Below are 17092 nucleotides of genomic sequence, written 5' to 3' on the forward strand. Positions count from 1 at the left end.
CCTCCATGTGAGGGCTTTTTAAGGACCTTGTAATTTTTCTGGAATTAAACCTCCCACCTCTCCTTACATTCCAGATGTCATTACAGTCAAAAGTGGTAAGAATTTGCTTCCCTGTGTGGCTGGCTGGGGGGTTGGGGACGGGCTATGTTTCTGTGGTGACTTGTCTGCAAGAAAGGCTTTTTTTCCCCCCTTTCCAAAGGGTGAGGATTACATAGTCTCTTACCTGCATGACAAGATGGTTTAATCATCTGCTGTTCCTCACCTCCCCCTCCTTTCCCTGGTCCCTGCAGCTTCCCACCCAGACAGGCTGCAGCCCTAGTAATGGGTGATGGTAGAAATCATTGACTAGCATGAGCAAACTATTTTGGCTTCAAAACCACGGGGGAAAGTAAGGACAGGTCAGGAAATAAATGACCACAGCCTAAGCTGTGGTCCTCTTCCTCTCTCCCCCACCGTTTTTTTTTTTTTTTTTGAAAGAAAAAAGCCCACTGGAATTGTCTAAACTGCAATGCAATCTCTTGCTCATTTAAAAGATCTCATTTTCTAATCATGTGCTTTGAGACATTTAATACTATTTCAATTATGCAGAAGAAATAATATAATTCCTTTATTTGAAAAATGATACTGAGCCTCAGAGATCAGTTAAATCTACGGCTGGAATGGGGATTCTTTTTAAATGGTGTTGCTCCTTCTCTTCATACAGCTGTAGCTGTACACAGATGGAAAAACATTTGGTCAGAAAGCAGCAAATTAGTGTTTTTCAGGACAGAATTCAGCTCCCGCATCTCCATTTGTCGAGATTTTATTTCTTCTTTGCGCTGACATTTTTGCAGACCCAGTTCATGCCGTCCTTTGAGGGAAATGGGTAGAGAGGCAGTGTTAGTTTTAAGTAAGGCACCACACACTCCAGCCCTCGAGGGGAAAGAGAGAGGATCCTGGGTCCTCCCTCCCCAGCCACGGGCTCAATGGCACTTGCCTGCCCCAGGGGCCCACCTGGGTGACCAGGGACAGTGACCTCCTAGGGAGGAGTGGGGAGGCCTCTGAGAGGTTGAAGGGAGACGGGAGGGGGAGTGTCAAGAGCCTGAACTTGAGATGGGTCCTCAGGAACTCCCTCTGAAAAAATAAACACATCTGCCTGGATCCCAGGCCTGACTGAGGAGCTATCAGGACAGATTCCAGCCATTTTTGGCTTTTTCTAAAAGCTGACCTTTGCTAGGGCATTAAATTCAATAATCAGCCACCCTTCTGGTGCCCCGGTGTGTTTACAGTGTGACAGTGTACACTTGGGCTAAATTAAATTTCTTTTTGGAAAAACAAACCGACTGCAGTGCGCTTTACTAGACACACACTGGGGCAATGTGTATTCATTTCTCTCTGTGCAGCACCAGGGAAGGTTTAAAGGGGCCTGGCCCGGTTCTTGCAGCTTTAAGCAGTACCAAGCAGAGGGACTGGGGAGAAGGTTCCCTTAAAGGCACAGTAACCTTGAACGTGTCCTCTCTTAGAAGGCTGGAGGAGGACAGAGGTAAAATCCACACAATGTCTACGTACAGCCACCTGGTAGGTGGCGTATCTTGTGGATCCCAGGCCCACCAGAGATGACCTCTTTTTCAACCCCCTTAGGAGCCATCCCTGAAAGCTCACTCTTTACCCAGAGTCTGTGTGACCCCAAGAGTTGCGCGGAATTCTCAGAAGCCCAGAATAAAACCGAAGGAGGCTCCTGCAAGGCACCCCCCCCATTTTCCCCTGCTTCTGTCACACACAGACGTCTCAGGGCATACATGACATTCACAGCCCTGCATTTCCTGTGACCAGGGAGCTAGTCGTTGAACCTGAACAGCTGAGACAGCTTAAAGTAATAAATATCAGCTGACACCCTTGGCCATTCTGAGCATTAATCCCATAAACAATACATCACGGCAAAACAACCAGCAGGCATCCTATCTCCTGGCTAATCTGACCATAACCTGAATTTACAGTGATTAAAACTCCGCCAGTTGCCATCAGAGCACTTGGTTGGGAGAAGCAGAATATCTGATGGCTGTCCCAGAGCAGACCTTAGAGGAGGCTGGCCATGGCCCACTGCACAAAACCTCACAACGGTGGACAGCACCTGGCAGCAGCAGGGACCGGGGTAGGGGGGATGGCGAGGTGAGAGAGGGTGGACTCCGATTACAACTGGGTCAGTGGCTTACTCTGAAAAGCTGAGGCCAATTTTAAGACCATTTTTATGAAAAGGACTAATTTAAAGAGAAGGATGTTTAATTTTAGGAGCTAATTGGTTTCCAGGAAAAAAAAAGATCACCTGCCAGGAGACAAAAAAGATTTTACAAATAAAAGAGAGATGAATAAGATAACCATCTTCTCTTTGCCTTCGAAGGTGAATAGCTCAGCACTTACGTGGCACTTTCCATCTGTAGGAACCCGCACAAACACCATCAAAGGTGCGTACCTCAATATTTCCTGATCTATAGAGACTTGCACTATTTTATCAAATCATCTTAGAGAAATCAAGAGCAGTGTTCCCACTGAATACTGTCTTCCCTCTTGTTTTACGGCTGATTACAGAGGGGGCTGGGCTTCTTTTATTGTATGTAACTCAACATGAATGCCCTCAAAGAGATAGGAAAAATATTTACTCAGCTGCAGGAACCCAAGGCAGAACGTGGAGGGTGAGGGGCAGCTTTCTACTAGGTATCTGTTATGGAGGCAGAGGGGATTTGAATGGGGAGCCCTGCTGAGGGGCAGTGTCCTCCAGATGTGTGTGAGAGCCCCAGTCCTGCCAGCAGAGGGCGCTCAGAGGTCGGGCCCCACCAGCTGACCTGCTGGCGGGCGGGGCGGGGCGGGGGCACGTTCCATAGCTGCTGCCTGCAACCTGGAGTGTGGGAAGCTGGGAAGACTTAACTCCGCTCTGGTTCAGGAAGGCTGCTCTGTCTAAAGTGTTTGGAGGCTGGGGGTTTGTGCCTTTCCTGTTACTGCCCAGAGGAGGACCTGAACTGGAGCTGGGAGGTGTCAGGGAGGCAACAGTCAACAAGGATATTACCTCGAAGGTGCCCACTGGCAAGGAAAGATTCCTGAGGGGAGGGTCCATGCCAGACTGGCTTGGGGTGGTGTTTACAGAACTTCGCATGATGGCTGGCCTGCCTGCCTGCTAAGTCACTTCAGTCCTGTCTGACTCTTTGCGACTCTATGGACCATAGCCTGTCAGGCTCCTCTGTCCATGGGATTCTCCAGGCAAGAATACTGGAATGGGTTGCCATGGTCCTCCTCCAGGGGATCTTCCCAACCCAGCAGCAGACACTTAATTGATCTCTTTTAATCCTTGTAACAACCCTCTGAAGTAGGTACTTAGGGATGAGGAAATAGTGGCACAGAAGAATGCGTGGCAGAGGCGGGCTGTGAACCCAGGCAATCTAGTTCCAGTGCCCGCGCGAGTGCACCACTGACCATTTCTCAATGACTGAGAGCAAGTGCCGGGGGAGGAGCTCTGCCTCAGGCTTAGGGAGAAGCTGCACTTACCCTCAAGTTGGCAGAGGGAGCAACTGCAGTTTTTTTTCTTATGACTTTCAGCTGAACACAGGGGCATGAGAAGGAACAGCCCCAGACAAGCACCCGGCGTGGCTCTGCTGCAGCTCTGAAGGTGCCAGAAGCTGTTTCTGGCCACTCACCTCTCAAGATTCCTAGGTTGCCAGGTACTGATACTTGTGGAATCCTACATTTTTATATCACAGCACGATCCCAGCATATTAACTCTCTGCAAGCCTGCCATCTCCAGCGGAATCTCTCTCTTTAGAGACAACATCATTGCAAGAGGAGGAACCTTAAATCAGCAGCCACATCACTCTGGCCTTAATTTAGCAAGGCTTTGATTTTCTTTCAAACAGATGACTGAGAAAAAGGTGATAGTTTACCTGAAGCAGGTTACTGCTCTGCTTCCAAAGAAGGAAATGAACTCGTAGGTTTGTTTAGGGGCTGAACCTTTACTGTCAACTGGTTTGACCAAATTTCTGCAAACTGGATCTTCCTCACAGGGCTGACAATCTTATAGTGTAGTCCTCCCTTTCTTCCTCCACTGCACCTCCCCCCGACCAACCTTGCTGAAACTGAATTTGAATTGATTGGCTTCAACTCAATACTAGAGACTAAGGAGAGACGCTGAACCTCAAATACTGAGCTTTCTCTGGCCTCTTGCAGAGGAAATAACTTCTACCATGTCATGGGATTATTCCCTACTAACCACTGGGAAAAATGGAAGGTGGCCCCTAACCACATGGATGGAAACCTACTTGATCACAGATCTCTCCATTTCGGGATTAAAGGCATGATGCCCTTTCTATGGGAAGAGTGCACCCCTCATACTCTGATCTCTCTGCAATGCATCCGTCACTGCTCAGTGGTAGGAAGGAAGGGAGCAGTGGCAGCCATGGTTGGGTGGGTCTGGTTGTTTAATGCCACGAGGACTACACCGTCACATTAGTAATTGCTCAGGCCCGTGCTGAGCAATGCAGCCTATTCCTTTGTGCCACTGGGCCCCCAGGGTCAAGGAGCAGCTGGAGGCAGCATACATAAAATACTGCTTGCTGTTAATACTTTTTCTGGTGACAAAAGGCACTGCCCCAGAGAGGTAGCAAAATTGCATGACCCAAGCTTGCTTTCCTCGTCTACAGAGAGGGTTGAAAATTTAAAAATAAACCTGAGGTCTGACTTGCAGATAAGCAGTTCCATACACCCTGGGAGTCAAAAATAACTGAACCAGGCCTAGAAAGAAGTTGTAAATGTTATTTTTTTTTAAAAAATATTGAAATTCTGTTGGCATATTAAAAAAAAAGTTTCCCTCGGATCAAGGAAAAAGAAACAAAAACAAGAACCTGGGCTAGTTTAGAGTTCATCTGTGAGGCACTCCGAAGGACAGCTCACACGGCAGGACTCAGATGGCTAGAGGCCGTTGCTAGAGGCCCTTTCTGTGAAGGAGAGAGCTCTGTGAGCCGGATTACGGCTCCTGCTCGGAGAAGGAAGACAGGGCATGCGGGAGCGATGTGAAAAGAAGGTATGGATGTGAGGTGGGGGCGTGGAGAGCGATACCCAGGAGAACCTTCTGCCAGCTTGAAGCTACTGGTGTAGGCCGATCTCTGTTATGACTAAGGTTAGAGCCCAGGTTGAAATTGCTGATCTCTGCTTTGAAAGGAAATTCTAAAGCAGTGTAATTTTAATTAAACACACACACACACAATGTTCTGGGGAGGCAATGTCTTCAAACACCTGAAACTACCACCGCCAGGGAGAGCTGTGGTTTGGGATTCACATTCAAGTCTGCAGGTGGAAGAGGGACTGATTTCTCTACACCTTTCTCTGACTCTCAGCCAGATCCTTTGTTCACTGTTTTCCAGACACCCAGGGAAAAGCAGAGAAGAGTCCCAGGGTTAGGTGTTGTTTACGAGAAGCCCTGGCAACCCTGGATGCAGACGGAGGCTGCCCCGTGTTTGCAAGGGGTTCTGCTGGAGGGGGCCGTGGCTTTTCCCTCCTGGACACAGTTCAGTCTCCCTTTGCCCTGCCTTCATGTGCTTGACATAACTGGGTCTCTCTGACCACTCCTCTGGATTATGGGGTTCTCTCCCTGGCAGAGTTTCCAAGACTGATGCTCTCCTTCAGCTTTTAGTGCCCCTTACCTGCCTCTGCTCTCAACAGCTTCCCCTGAAAACCTGCTTTAATTACCTGATGGGCTGCCTCCTCATCAACATCAGTCAGGCAAACAAAGACCGGTTCCCAACTCTCTAGAAACCTGCAGAAGCCAATTTCCATATCCAGAGCCAGGGACTGCCTGTCCTCCTTATAACGACTGCACATCAGTATTTGCCATCAGAATATCAGGTAAAACAAGAACCCGAAATCCACCTCAGGAATCACTAACTTCCACAATCTCGAATCATGTATTTAAGCTGCTTGGCTAAGGAGAAGTGAGTTCCCTGCCCGAGTAGTCTCCTCACCTAGCAGATCTGTTCCCCCGACTCACCCACTCCAGGGTTATTTATCAGCACAGGACAGGTTTCGCAAATGCATTTGATCAGGCATACACATAAACACAATGTAAAAAGACACTTGTTTTTAATTATCTGGAACAGCAACGGAAATTCCAGGTTTGTTTTTTTTTTGACTTCTGTATATTTTCTTTCAGGGTCATTAGGGCTGTGGTCCCATTTGCTCAACCCCTATCACGACTGAGCATTTTGGTAGCTCTCCCCATTGCTGACCAGCTTTCATGGGGGCCATGGGTGGGGAGGGAAGAATGAGAAGATGAGATAGGAAGTTAAGGAATTTTAAGTAACTTTTTCACAGAATCTCTGTCTGAAAGTAAAGTCTTTCATTTTTAGGAATACTTAAAGCCTTAATTAGTACGAGTCATTAAAAGGCCTGCTCTTGAACTAAGCAATGCAGGGAAAAGAATTCTACATAACTCTTTTTCAAATGAAAAACAAGAAATTGGCTGAGTGGGCAAGAGCTTAGGTCAAAGGTATTACCTAAGAGGGACATGGTCAATCAGTGCCTCACAGTGAATGTTGTTTCCACAGAAAACTCCACGACCTTTCTCCAGTCCCCAAAGGTTGCCATTAAAGGACAATAGACAGCAGATTCCCTTCTTAATTAACATTTTTATTAAATAACCCATTTCAAATAATGGTTAAATTCTCTAAATTTATATCATTCTATTAACCATAATCTAATCTCATTAACCTTGAAATCCCAGTCTTAACTACCCAATTCTATACACCATGGTACTATCTACTAAACTAATTAAGTGACCTTCAAACTATTTCTCCTCCATATCAGATCATTATTTTTCTTGCTCATGGTTCTTTGCTGGATCTCTCATGATCTCTCACTTCCTGTGAACCTAGTTGCTGAAGGTCCCTGATCTGGGAAGAATTTTCTAACAAAATCAAACCATACAGGACTGTCTGACTTGATTCCTGCCTGCCCCCACCCTCTGTCCAGTAGCTCAGGCCTCTTTCCCAGCCTGAAGATCCTGTGGCTTAAAGGGAACTCCCTTTCTATGGCAGATCGACAGTTGGGAGCAGGAAGTCCATTCTCATCTCTGCCTAGCCAGGGTGGGAGGGGTGTAGGCTGGGAAGACAATGACCACTGCGTCCTCCCACCTCCTCTGAGGAAGCCCCCTTGACCTGAATACAGATCCTCTAAAGACTGATTCAAGGGGACCCTAGTTCCTCCTTTTCATATCCCTAAGGCTGGCTGAAGAAACAAGAGCCTCACTGCTAGTTCCAGCTTTGCTTTTTCTTCCTTTTGACACTCTGGCCAAGGAAAAAAAGATCACACAGCTGTCAGTTCCCACTTTCTTAGGAGTATGCATACAAAATGTATTTCTTTTCTTAAGCTCCACCTTTAGAGTCCCCAAACTCAAGATCCTCTACTTTCTATATTTGGGCTCTAAACAATTTTAGAGAGGCATAGTCCTCTTGCTGAAGTGGTCTGTATAAACACAAGAAAGCTGTTTCTTTTCCTGGGCCTTTACCCTCACCAAAATAACCCTAGGCCCAATGAGCACCATCTTATGCACAATTGAGAGAAATACTTTAGGTAAAACTTGATTTTTGTTTAAAAGTAAAAAGCTAACTAAAATGATCAGAATTTACCTATGCAAAAACATCCTGGGTTGTAACAGACTTGTTGGACCAACTTGTAAATTAAGCTGAAAAATACCCAGTTAATTCAAAACCTGATCGACACATACAACCATATATATGTGACTGTAATTTTATAGGGGAGACCTAAGAAGAATAAAACTATTAATGATTGTTTCATTGCTGAGTGGGATTAGAGGAAATGAAAGAACTTTTTAGTTTTTAATTTTATGTAGTACTTTGACGGAGAAGGCAATGGCACCCCACTCCAGTACTCTTGCCTGGAAAATCCCACGGACAGAGAAGCCTGGTGGGCTGCAGTCCATGGTGTCGCTAAAAGTCGGACACGACTGAGCGACTTCACTTTCACTTTTCACTCTCATGCATTGGAGAAGGAAATGGCAACTCGTTCCAGTGTTCTTGCCTAGAGAATCCCAGGGATGGGGGAGCCTCGTGGGCTGCTGTTTATGGGGTCGCACAGAGTCAGACACAACTGAAGCGACTTAGCAGCAGCAGCAGTACTTTGATATGATTAACAATGAGAATATATTGCTGTACATATTTATTTTTGAACACACTGTGGGGCTTGTGGGATCTTAGTTCCCTGATCAGGGATCGAACCTGGGCCCCCTATACAGAGTCCTAACCACTGGACCGCCAGGTAATTCCCAAGAATATATTGCTTTATAACCACAATCTAGTAAAGAAGAAAGGAAATAGATGAGACTTAACACTTGCCGCCTCCCCAAACCTAAATCTCACAGAGACTCACAGAGCTCCAGCTTCCCTTTTGGGGACATAGCTGAAACCACCTGTGGCTACATCACACACACACACACACACACACACACACACACACACCCCCCAAGAGCTTCTGAGAGCAGGTATGGAAGGGTTTGGAGCAGGGGCGCTTGTCTTGTGCTAACTGGTCTGCCGTCAGATCCAGCGGCAAAGCACAGAGGGGCCCTGGCAGTTTGTGTAACACAAAGGGAAAAAAACAGGCAGCGCACAGATGGAACAAGTGAGATAACTCTAGGAAGTGATTATTTGCTGGAGATAAAAGCAATTACATTTGTCAAATATCTGCAGGGAAAGGGAAGAAGCGTGTTAGGAGGGAAATGGAAAGAGGCTGCCGGACAACGATGGAGGACCAAACCCAACACACCAAATCATAGAAAAGCAAACTGGCCACACCACCAGAGACACATGCCCTCCGGCAATGAGGGGAGACGCCGCCCCTCTCGGCGCTGTCCCCTCACGGCGCCCTGGGGTGGTCCTGTCCCGCTCTCACGGCGCTGTATCACCTCCCTGGCAGGTATACCAGATGTTGAAAATGAGGCGTACGGGGCATGCTGGGGGCTTCAGAATCAAGAAGTGGTCCTAGAGGGCTGACTCTAAGGGTTGACTGGCTTGAGGTTGCTTGGCAGGATGCATCAGAGCTGCAATTGTTGATCATTCTTTGAGGATACTGCCTCTCTGGTGTCTGGGTTACCATCGTGTTCTGTCCCAAGTTAATATCAAATGAAGGGGAGCCTGCTCTTCCGGTACACAGTTCCTCAGTATAAAGCGTAAGGCTTTTAGGCGGCAGAAGCCTCCCTGCGGGACACCAACACAAAGTAGCAGGAAATAGACACCAACCCTGAGGGTAGTGGAGACAGCCAACAGAAAAAAACGAAACACTTCTAGGATAAGTAGTGTGTGGTTGATGGCTCTGTTACCTTGACAGTGCCAGGTAACAGAGCACTGGTATTAGCATCCATAATAGCAGAGTCAACTCAAAACCCTCAGCCCAGTCATCAGAAAATCCTAGAGTTGGGAAAGCAGTTTTGAAATCTTCTGTTCAGAACTCCTCCCCAATGGGGCAGCTTGTTGCTTGTGTGGGGTGGTTTATCTCTGGATTTCCTGGACCAGTTAATGATATCAGATTGGTTGCTAAGTAGAAAAGAATCAGACGCCTCCAGGCCCTCCACATCCTGGAATGGTTCATCTGCCCATCAAAGGCTATTTGTTTCATATCTTTTTCTATCTAGATCCGTGCAACCAATGAGACAGGCTACCTTGGTTGCCAGGTGACCGAGCCCTCCGGTAACCTCACCTGAACGCCCTCTCCCGTGAGAGCTGAGCAAGACTGGATCTGCCAGAATCGGTCGCGGATGGTGTGCAGGTTCAGTCCTTCTGCAATTTCAGAGGCAGGGGCTGCTGTGAGCAGATCCTGCTTATTAGCAAAGATGAGCACGGGCACGCAACTTAGCTTTTCTTCCTCCAGTAATTCAGCTAGTTCCTGGATCATTTGGGGAATAGATGGGGAAGGGGGGGACGAAATCTATGATATTTAACCATGCACTTCTAATTGAAACTAAATAAAAGTTAAGCTGATCAACTAGTAACTTTCAAGGGCAGTGGTTCTCAAACTTGAGCGTGTGGAAGAATCCCCTGGCAGATTTCTGGGCCCACCCCAAAGATGCTGACTTTGGAAAGTCTAAGCCAGGGCCTAGGAATCTGCATGTACTCCTACTAATAAAGTAGTTCTGTTATAGGGGGATTCATAAATCATACTTAGAGAAACTCAAGGGAGAACAAAAGTTGTGGTTAGACATTTAAAACTTACCCAAGGTTATTATATGCAAATAACTTTCAATGCATATATATACACATATATATATGTATATATGTACAGATACATATATATTTTTTAAAAACTTTAATAAAAATGACAGTTGCTTTAGAGACTATAATTCTGGTTCATCAATCTCTATCTCCAAAACATGCATGCGCGTGCATTACATTTCCTCAAACCCACATCCTAAAGTAACTGTGTTAGTCTATCTGACAAGGTCTCTGAGTTTTAGGTGATTGTTTGGGATCTAAACTGTATGTTAATTCTGTCTGCAACAAGTCCAGGAGAAGGTATATACTTACCTAAAAGCCAGGACCCACCCCTTCCTCCCTCGACCCACACTTTGGCCACTTAAAACACTGGAGCTGTCAGAGAGAACTGGATGGTTTGACGGGCAGATCCCTGTCTGACACCTTTCAGCCCCAAGTTCATGTGTAGCGCTGGTTCACATGAGTGATGGTCCAGAAATCATCGAGGTATGGAAGGGAGAAGGGCTGTCTCCAGGCGAGTTCTCAAACTAATTTCCAGGGAAAAGGAACATGAACGTGGGGACTGCTACCTTTGGAAGGCCGTGTGTGGTAGTTTAGGTCACTGGCCAAGGGCTGTACTAAAATGTAAAAACATAAGCACGCTTCCCCAGAGACCTCCATGCTATTGCTCACTTAGTAGTCAGCCTGGGTAAAATGGTCTATATCCACTGCATCTCTATGTAAAATTGCATTTGCTAACTGTATCATGTAATCACGCTGACATGCACCCTGCCCTGGAAGCAATATTCAAAGTATACCTATCTCTTGGCTTGGGAAGAAGAGCAGCTTAGTCACGGCTTGCATATTTCTTCCCATACCTTCTAATTTGTCCAAGTTACCCTTGGATCAATTAAGTTGGTATTGAAAAAAAATGCACACAGAAATAGTAGGTGAACTGTCCTTTGGGTTCACTTCTCTGTGGCCTGGGAAGAAACCTGGAGAGCTTTTGGGCATGGTGGTAAGTTCCATTTGCTTATATCCTGTTTATTTAATTTGATTAAAACTAAAATAAACGAAAAATTGTTTAAAGAATTCTCAACTAATTTCTTTTTAGGCAAGTGGTATTTTGCCTGCTTGCCAGAATGACTGTCTTGTCTAAACTGCAGAGGTTAAACAAAAAATACTTTTCCTCATTCTTATACATTTACAAAGTTGATTAATGAATACCCAGTTGTTTGGGAAATATCTCAACAGAACAATTATTTACCTGACCTGTCTCTTCAAATCTTTTTCTGTCTGCGCTGTCAATTACATATATCTGTAAAGTGAAAGAAGAAGGTTATTTCAATGAGCAGATATGGAAAAAGACAGGGCAGTTTCCAGTGAAGGAGCAGATGATTCCTCATCGGCAGAGTTCATGTTAGCACAGCATACAGAAACTGAGCTGGTCACTCGTGTCAACAACGGACACAAAATAAACTGATTAATTCATTAAGATGCCCAGAAGATACCTCCGGCAAAGCTCCCAAGTAAGAAGGTGAGCCAAGCAGGATAAAAATAGCTGCATTTAATGGGAATTCACTAAGCATTCTTTATCCTAGATTTACGTTATTAATCCTCATTATCACTCCATGAGACAGATTTCATTTTTTTTAATATCTATTTTAATTCATTTGTCTATGCCAGGTCTACTTGTATTGTGAAATGCGGGATCTTTAGTTGCAACATGCAAACTCTTAGTTGCAGTGTTTGGGATCTAGTTCCTTGACTAGGGAATGAACCTGAGGCCCCTGCATTGGGAGCATGGAGTCTTAATTACTCAGCCAACCAGGGACGTCCCTAGATTTCATTTTTATCCCATTTTATACATAAATAAACTTAAGCCCAAAGAAGTTAAGTAACTTGGCCCAAGTCACATCTAGTACATGACAAAAAGGAGATTCAAACTCAGGCATACGTGACAGTAAAGTACCCAGTTTTTAAAAAAATTATTTATTTGGCTGTGCACATCTTAGTTGCGGAATTTTTAGTTGCAGCATGCAGCAGTGGGACCTAGCTCCCTGACCAGGGATCAAACCCCAGGCCCCTTGCATTGGGAGCATGGAGTCTTTGCGACTGGACCACCAGGGAAGTCCCCTCAGTTGTTCTTAAACACTCTGCTGTTCTGTGTCCCAAAACGGAAGGGACGGTGCTTGGAGGCATTTACAAATCCTGTAGTGCTTGAACGTCATCCTTCGGGAAGTACCATTTTGATTATGAACTGTTAGCTGTCTTCAGGTTCCAGTGATGTCCCTCCCATTCCCACCTTCAGAGGCTGGGAGGTTAAGATCAAATACTGGAAACAGCAGGTGTAGAGGCTTTGCCAGAGTAAGAGAAGTTTTGAGATTTACCGTAAATTACAAATCCCAAGCTTTCTCTCTCATCACTGTATTTTATTTATTGCATAAATAACATCGATATAACAATAAGGGAAATTAGGTAAGACCAAAAAAGAAAGAAAAATCACCTATAGTTACAGAACCCAAGAACATTCATTATTTTAATTTCCTATGAAAGTTCTCTTCTAATTCTTCTTCATATGGAAATTTAAGAAGAAAATTAGGTAGATAATTTTGTAGTCCTTTTTAAAATCAGTGTATTAAATGTTCTCCCAGTTGCTAATCTTAAAAATTATCAAAATTAGGAAGTTAGAATTGTTATTTAACGGCATAAGGGAAACATCCTTTTAAAATAACATATTCATTTAAAAACACAATGAAAAACAATCTTCAGCTCCCACCTTTAGGAGGCTTATAATTCTGTGCTACTCTGAAAACTTGCACTCTCTTGAAAGAAAAAAAAATTAAAATTCCTTTGCTTAAGTTATTGTTGTTTAGTCTCTAAGTCGTGCCCGACTCTTTGCAACCCCATGGACTGTAGCCTGCCGGGCTGCACTGCATTTAGAGTCGCTAGTGTTAAACATTATACCAGGGACCAGGTTCAGCCTTTTCTCTGAAGACTACCCCATGTTTCCAGTTGTGTTTCCTTCATGGAGAATCACAGGAAGAGGAAGGATGGATGTGTTTGGTCTCAGTACTTATTTGTAGTCTTATTATTGTTATTGTTAATATTACTCTGACTCAATGTCATTGCATACCACAGAGATACAAAATTTGATACTGTGTGATAACTCACTTTGCAGAACATGCCAGTAGCTTATTTTTCCACTGGTGTGTCTCATATTTTCAAAGTAGCACACACAGTATAAACACAGATGGAGAAAGAAGGAATGCAATGGGTGAACCTCAATACAAAAGATCTGATGAGAACTTCTTGGGAGTCTAGAGTGGATTAAAATGATATTCACTCAGGCAAGGGAAGAAGATGATGCCTAGGAGGGAGATCTGGGCTCAGATTACAAAGCAGGAAAACATGTGTTTGGGAGCAAACGGTGTGAGTAAGATGGTAACAGTAGAAGAGGCTGAGAATACAACTAAAGATACAGGTAATGGGAATTCACTGGTGGTCTAGTGGTTAGGATCCAAGGCTTTCACTGCCTGGGCCTAGGTTCAATATCTGGTCAGGGAACTGAATCTCACAAGATGTGTGGCGAGGCCAAAAAAAAAAAAAAAAAGATACAGTTAAGAAATCAGTGTTTGGAGCATCCCTGGTGGTCCAGTATCTAAGACTACACTTCCAAAGCAGGGGGTCGCGGTTCGATCCCTGGTCAGAGAACTAGATCCCACATGTTGCAACTAAGAGTTCGCATGCCAAAACTAAGACCTGATGCAGTTAAATAAATGCTGCTGCTAAGTCGCTTCAGTTGTGCCCGACTCTGTGCGACCCCATAGATGGCAGCCCACCAGGCTCCCCCATCCCTGGGATTCTCCAGGCAAGAACACTGGAGTGGGGTGCCATTGCCTTCTCCAAGTCAAATAAATAAATAAACTTAAAAAAAAAAATCAATGTTTGATAAGATTAAAAACAGATAGATGGGAGAGAATAAACAGAAACTGAAAGAGAGTTTTAACAGTAGACAAAGAAAGATGACCAGTCAAATACCAAAGAATTCAGAGGCTTAAAGTCAATAAGAAGGAAGTTTTAATTTTTAATTACTTGCTAAATTACTTGTTGGGCTTCCCTGATAGCTCAGTTGGTAAAGAATCCACCTGAAATGCAAGAGAACCCAGTTCAATTCCTGGGTTGGGAAGATTCCCTGGAGAAGGGAAAGGCTACCCATTCCAGTATTCTGGCCGGGAGAACTCCATGGACTGTATAGTTCATGGGGTTGCAAAGAGTCAGAAATGACTGAGCGACTTTCACTTTCAAATTACTTGCTATTTATGGCTTTGACATGAAATTTCACAAAAACATTTTCATTAAAAGATTCAAAAGGAGGATTTTCCTAAGCTGTACATAAATTCTCCCTATCATTTAGCATTTTTCTCACATAACTTTTATGAAATTTGAAAACTACCATACCATAATTCCAGGAGGAAGGCTATAAAACACTGCCCCATTTATTAAAAGGGCCAAGTGAAAAAGTCATAAGCACAAGCCAGTCTCTAGTGATCCCACAAATCTGTTTTTCTGTGGTGGCACATGCTTCTCCTGATAACCCCCTCCCCAGCGCCGCCCAGTTTCTTCATGCAAGTGTGTTTCTGGGCAATAGCTAAGGATAAGTGTTAGCTGTTCAGTCGTGTCCGACGCTTTGCGACCCTGTCGACAGAGGCTTCTTTGTCCCTGGGATTCTCCAGGCAAGAATACTGGAGTGGGTTGCCATTCCCTTTTCAGGGGATCTTCTCTGACCCAGGGATTGAATCCAGGTCTCCTGCACTTCAGGGAGATTCTTTACCTTCTGAGCCATCAGGGAAGCTCCCCGCTATGGTTAAGAAGAGCCTCTTTTTCTTCCTTTCTTTTTCTCATTAATAACATAGGTGTTAAAAAAAATAACATAGGTGTTAAGCTAGTCATGCAATATATATATTTAAATTTAATCCAAAAACAGATAATCAAAAAACACTCAGTATCAGAGAAAGTTAAATACAGTGCTTTTAACTGATCTTATAAAACACTATGGATCTTCAAAAATTGTCATAAACCTACTCTAAAACTTATAATCCATGGCACTCAGAATGAGAATGATGCTTTAAACAAAGCCAATTCACATCTTCATTGGCAACAACTTTGACATTTCTATTTGGTTGAGGGAAGATCACCTAGAGGAAAAGATTTTCTTCTGGATGGAAGTTCAGCCAACTCTGCATTATCTGGAGACTGATTATCCAGCATGTGCATGGAGGGCTCTGTGTTTCTCCTCTTGGTTCTGGGCCTCCTCCCTCCTGCTGCCACCTTTTGGCCAATTTATTGCTCCTAAGTATTCTTCCACCAGAGGGGTAGGCGGAGACAAGAAGAGACGACACTAAAAAGTGTGGCTTTTTTATTGATAGCCTGAGCAAAAGTCTAAAAGGAGGCTGAACCTGACTGACAAGGAAGTTTTCTGGATAATCTGCGGCTTTCAGTTATACGTGCTCTAGGAGTGCTGATGCTCAAAGTGTGAGCGCTGATATGATGGAGATAATACAAGAGACGGTTGTGGAGCTCCATCTCACCTGATGTCATTTGGATATGGAAATGATGACAAATTTTATAAACTACGTTGTGCTTAAACATAAGACTAATAATGATAAAGTAAATGGAGTTTGGTAGTAATATTAACATATACCTTGAAAAAAAGTGATGTGCTTTTAACCTATCAAAAGGCTGTTATTTCCTGGCATGAGAGAAAGGGAAGGCATCCTATACCCTCCCTTCTGTCATACCTCAGGGTTAATTTCTTAGTCGCTTCCCCCAAATTAATAAAGCTGAAGTCAGATGTTCTCAGTGTCATCATTCCTGAGAATAACTCTGTACTTTTAGGAGCTGCTCTGATTCTTTCAAACCTCTAGAGAAACATACAATGTTCGAAAGTGAGAGTTGGCACTCTTTCTGTAAGGGGTCAGGTAGTAAATATTTTCGGCTTTGTGGCCCATACAACCTTTTTCAACTATTGAACTTTGCTGTTGCAGTGCAAAAGCAACCATAAAAAGTATGTAAAAAAAAAAATGGACATGGCTGTGTTCTAAGAACTTTATTTATGGGCACTGAAATTTGAATTTCATATCATTTTCAAGTGTCATAAAATCTTATTCTTCTCTTGATTTTTTTTCCCAATAATTTAAAATGTGAAAACCATTCTTAGCTCACGAGCTATACAATAACAAGAGGCAGGCTGGATCACTTTGTCGACACCCGCTCTAAAGCAAGAATCTATTATGGCACTCTAGAAAGAATTGAAAAGAGTTAACCAGGCAACGAAATGTGTCAAGCCTCAACCCTGCTCTTCTAGGCAGCGTGGAGTCTAGGATAATAGGTCTTTTCAACCAACAGTGGAAGACTATTAAATACAGACAAACAACCAATATAACCCATCACCACTGCCACTCCAAGCTGCTACAAATCGAGCAGACAGGCTAAGAGTCACAGGGCCTTAGAATCTAACCCTGGGGACTCAGCTGCTCCTCAAGACTTGTTTAATCTCAAACAACACTGGAAAATAACAAAAGGTTTGACTCTGAATCCAAAATATTGTTGGATACAGTGCAGTATAGCTGGAGAAAGCTCCTGTAGGGTTATTCTGAACTGATTTTATGATAATTCCCAGATGCTCTCTCAGCTAATGGGGAGTGCAGAATCCAGGGTCATATCACAACTCCCTTGTAGTCCATCCTCAACGTGTTAGAATAATTTAAAGTTACCCTGACCTAGAAGTTTCTGAGACCTTTTCATGGAGCCTTACAGACATTAACGTCCTTATATACAGCTCTTATTTGGACATTTCTTTCAAAGTACCTAAT

General features: G+C 44.1%; 1 protein-coding gene and 1 long non-coding RNA gene across 3 annotated transcripts in view; one reads left to right on the forward strand and one right to left on the reverse strand.

Moving 5' to 3' along the window:
* Nucleotides 1–580: 580 nt before the first annotated feature.
* ARL3 (ADP ribosylation factor like GTPase 3) overlaps nt 581–17092 on the reverse strand; it is a 32225-nt gene continuing 15713 nt past the window's right edge. Inside the window, exons 4-6 of the mRNA XM_006064904.3 lie at nt 11485–11535; nt 9727–9912; nt 581–850 (exon numbers count right to left, since the gene is read on the reverse strand). Coding sequence (XP_006064966.1) covers nt 803–850; nt 9727–9912; nt 11485–11535 — 285 coding nt within the window. The 3' untranslated portion in view covers nt 581–802. The remainder of the gene's footprint in view (nt 851–9726; nt 9913–11484; nt 11536–17092) is intronic.
* LOC112581534 lies at nt 838–9795 on the forward strand. Of its 2 annotated transcripts, XR_006547926.1 has the most exons (4): nt 838–2441; nt 3568–3689; nt 8721–8946; nt 9662–9795. It is a non-coding gene; the product is annotated as an uncharacterized LOC112581534 (long non-coding RNA). The 2 variants fall into 2 exon arrangements; XR_003106099.2 differs by lacking the exons at nt 8721–8946; nt 9662–9795 and adding an exon at nt 5385–5517.

This window comes from Bubalus bubalis, chromosome 23 (genome assembly GCF_019923935.1).
Source record: "Bubalus bubalis isolate 160015118507 breed Murrah chromosome 23, NDDB_SH_1, whole genome shotgun sequence".
In the NCBI taxonomy this organism is placed as follows: domain Eukaryota; kingdom Metazoa; phylum Chordata; class Mammalia; order Artiodactyla; family Bovidae; genus Bubalus; species Bubalus bubalis.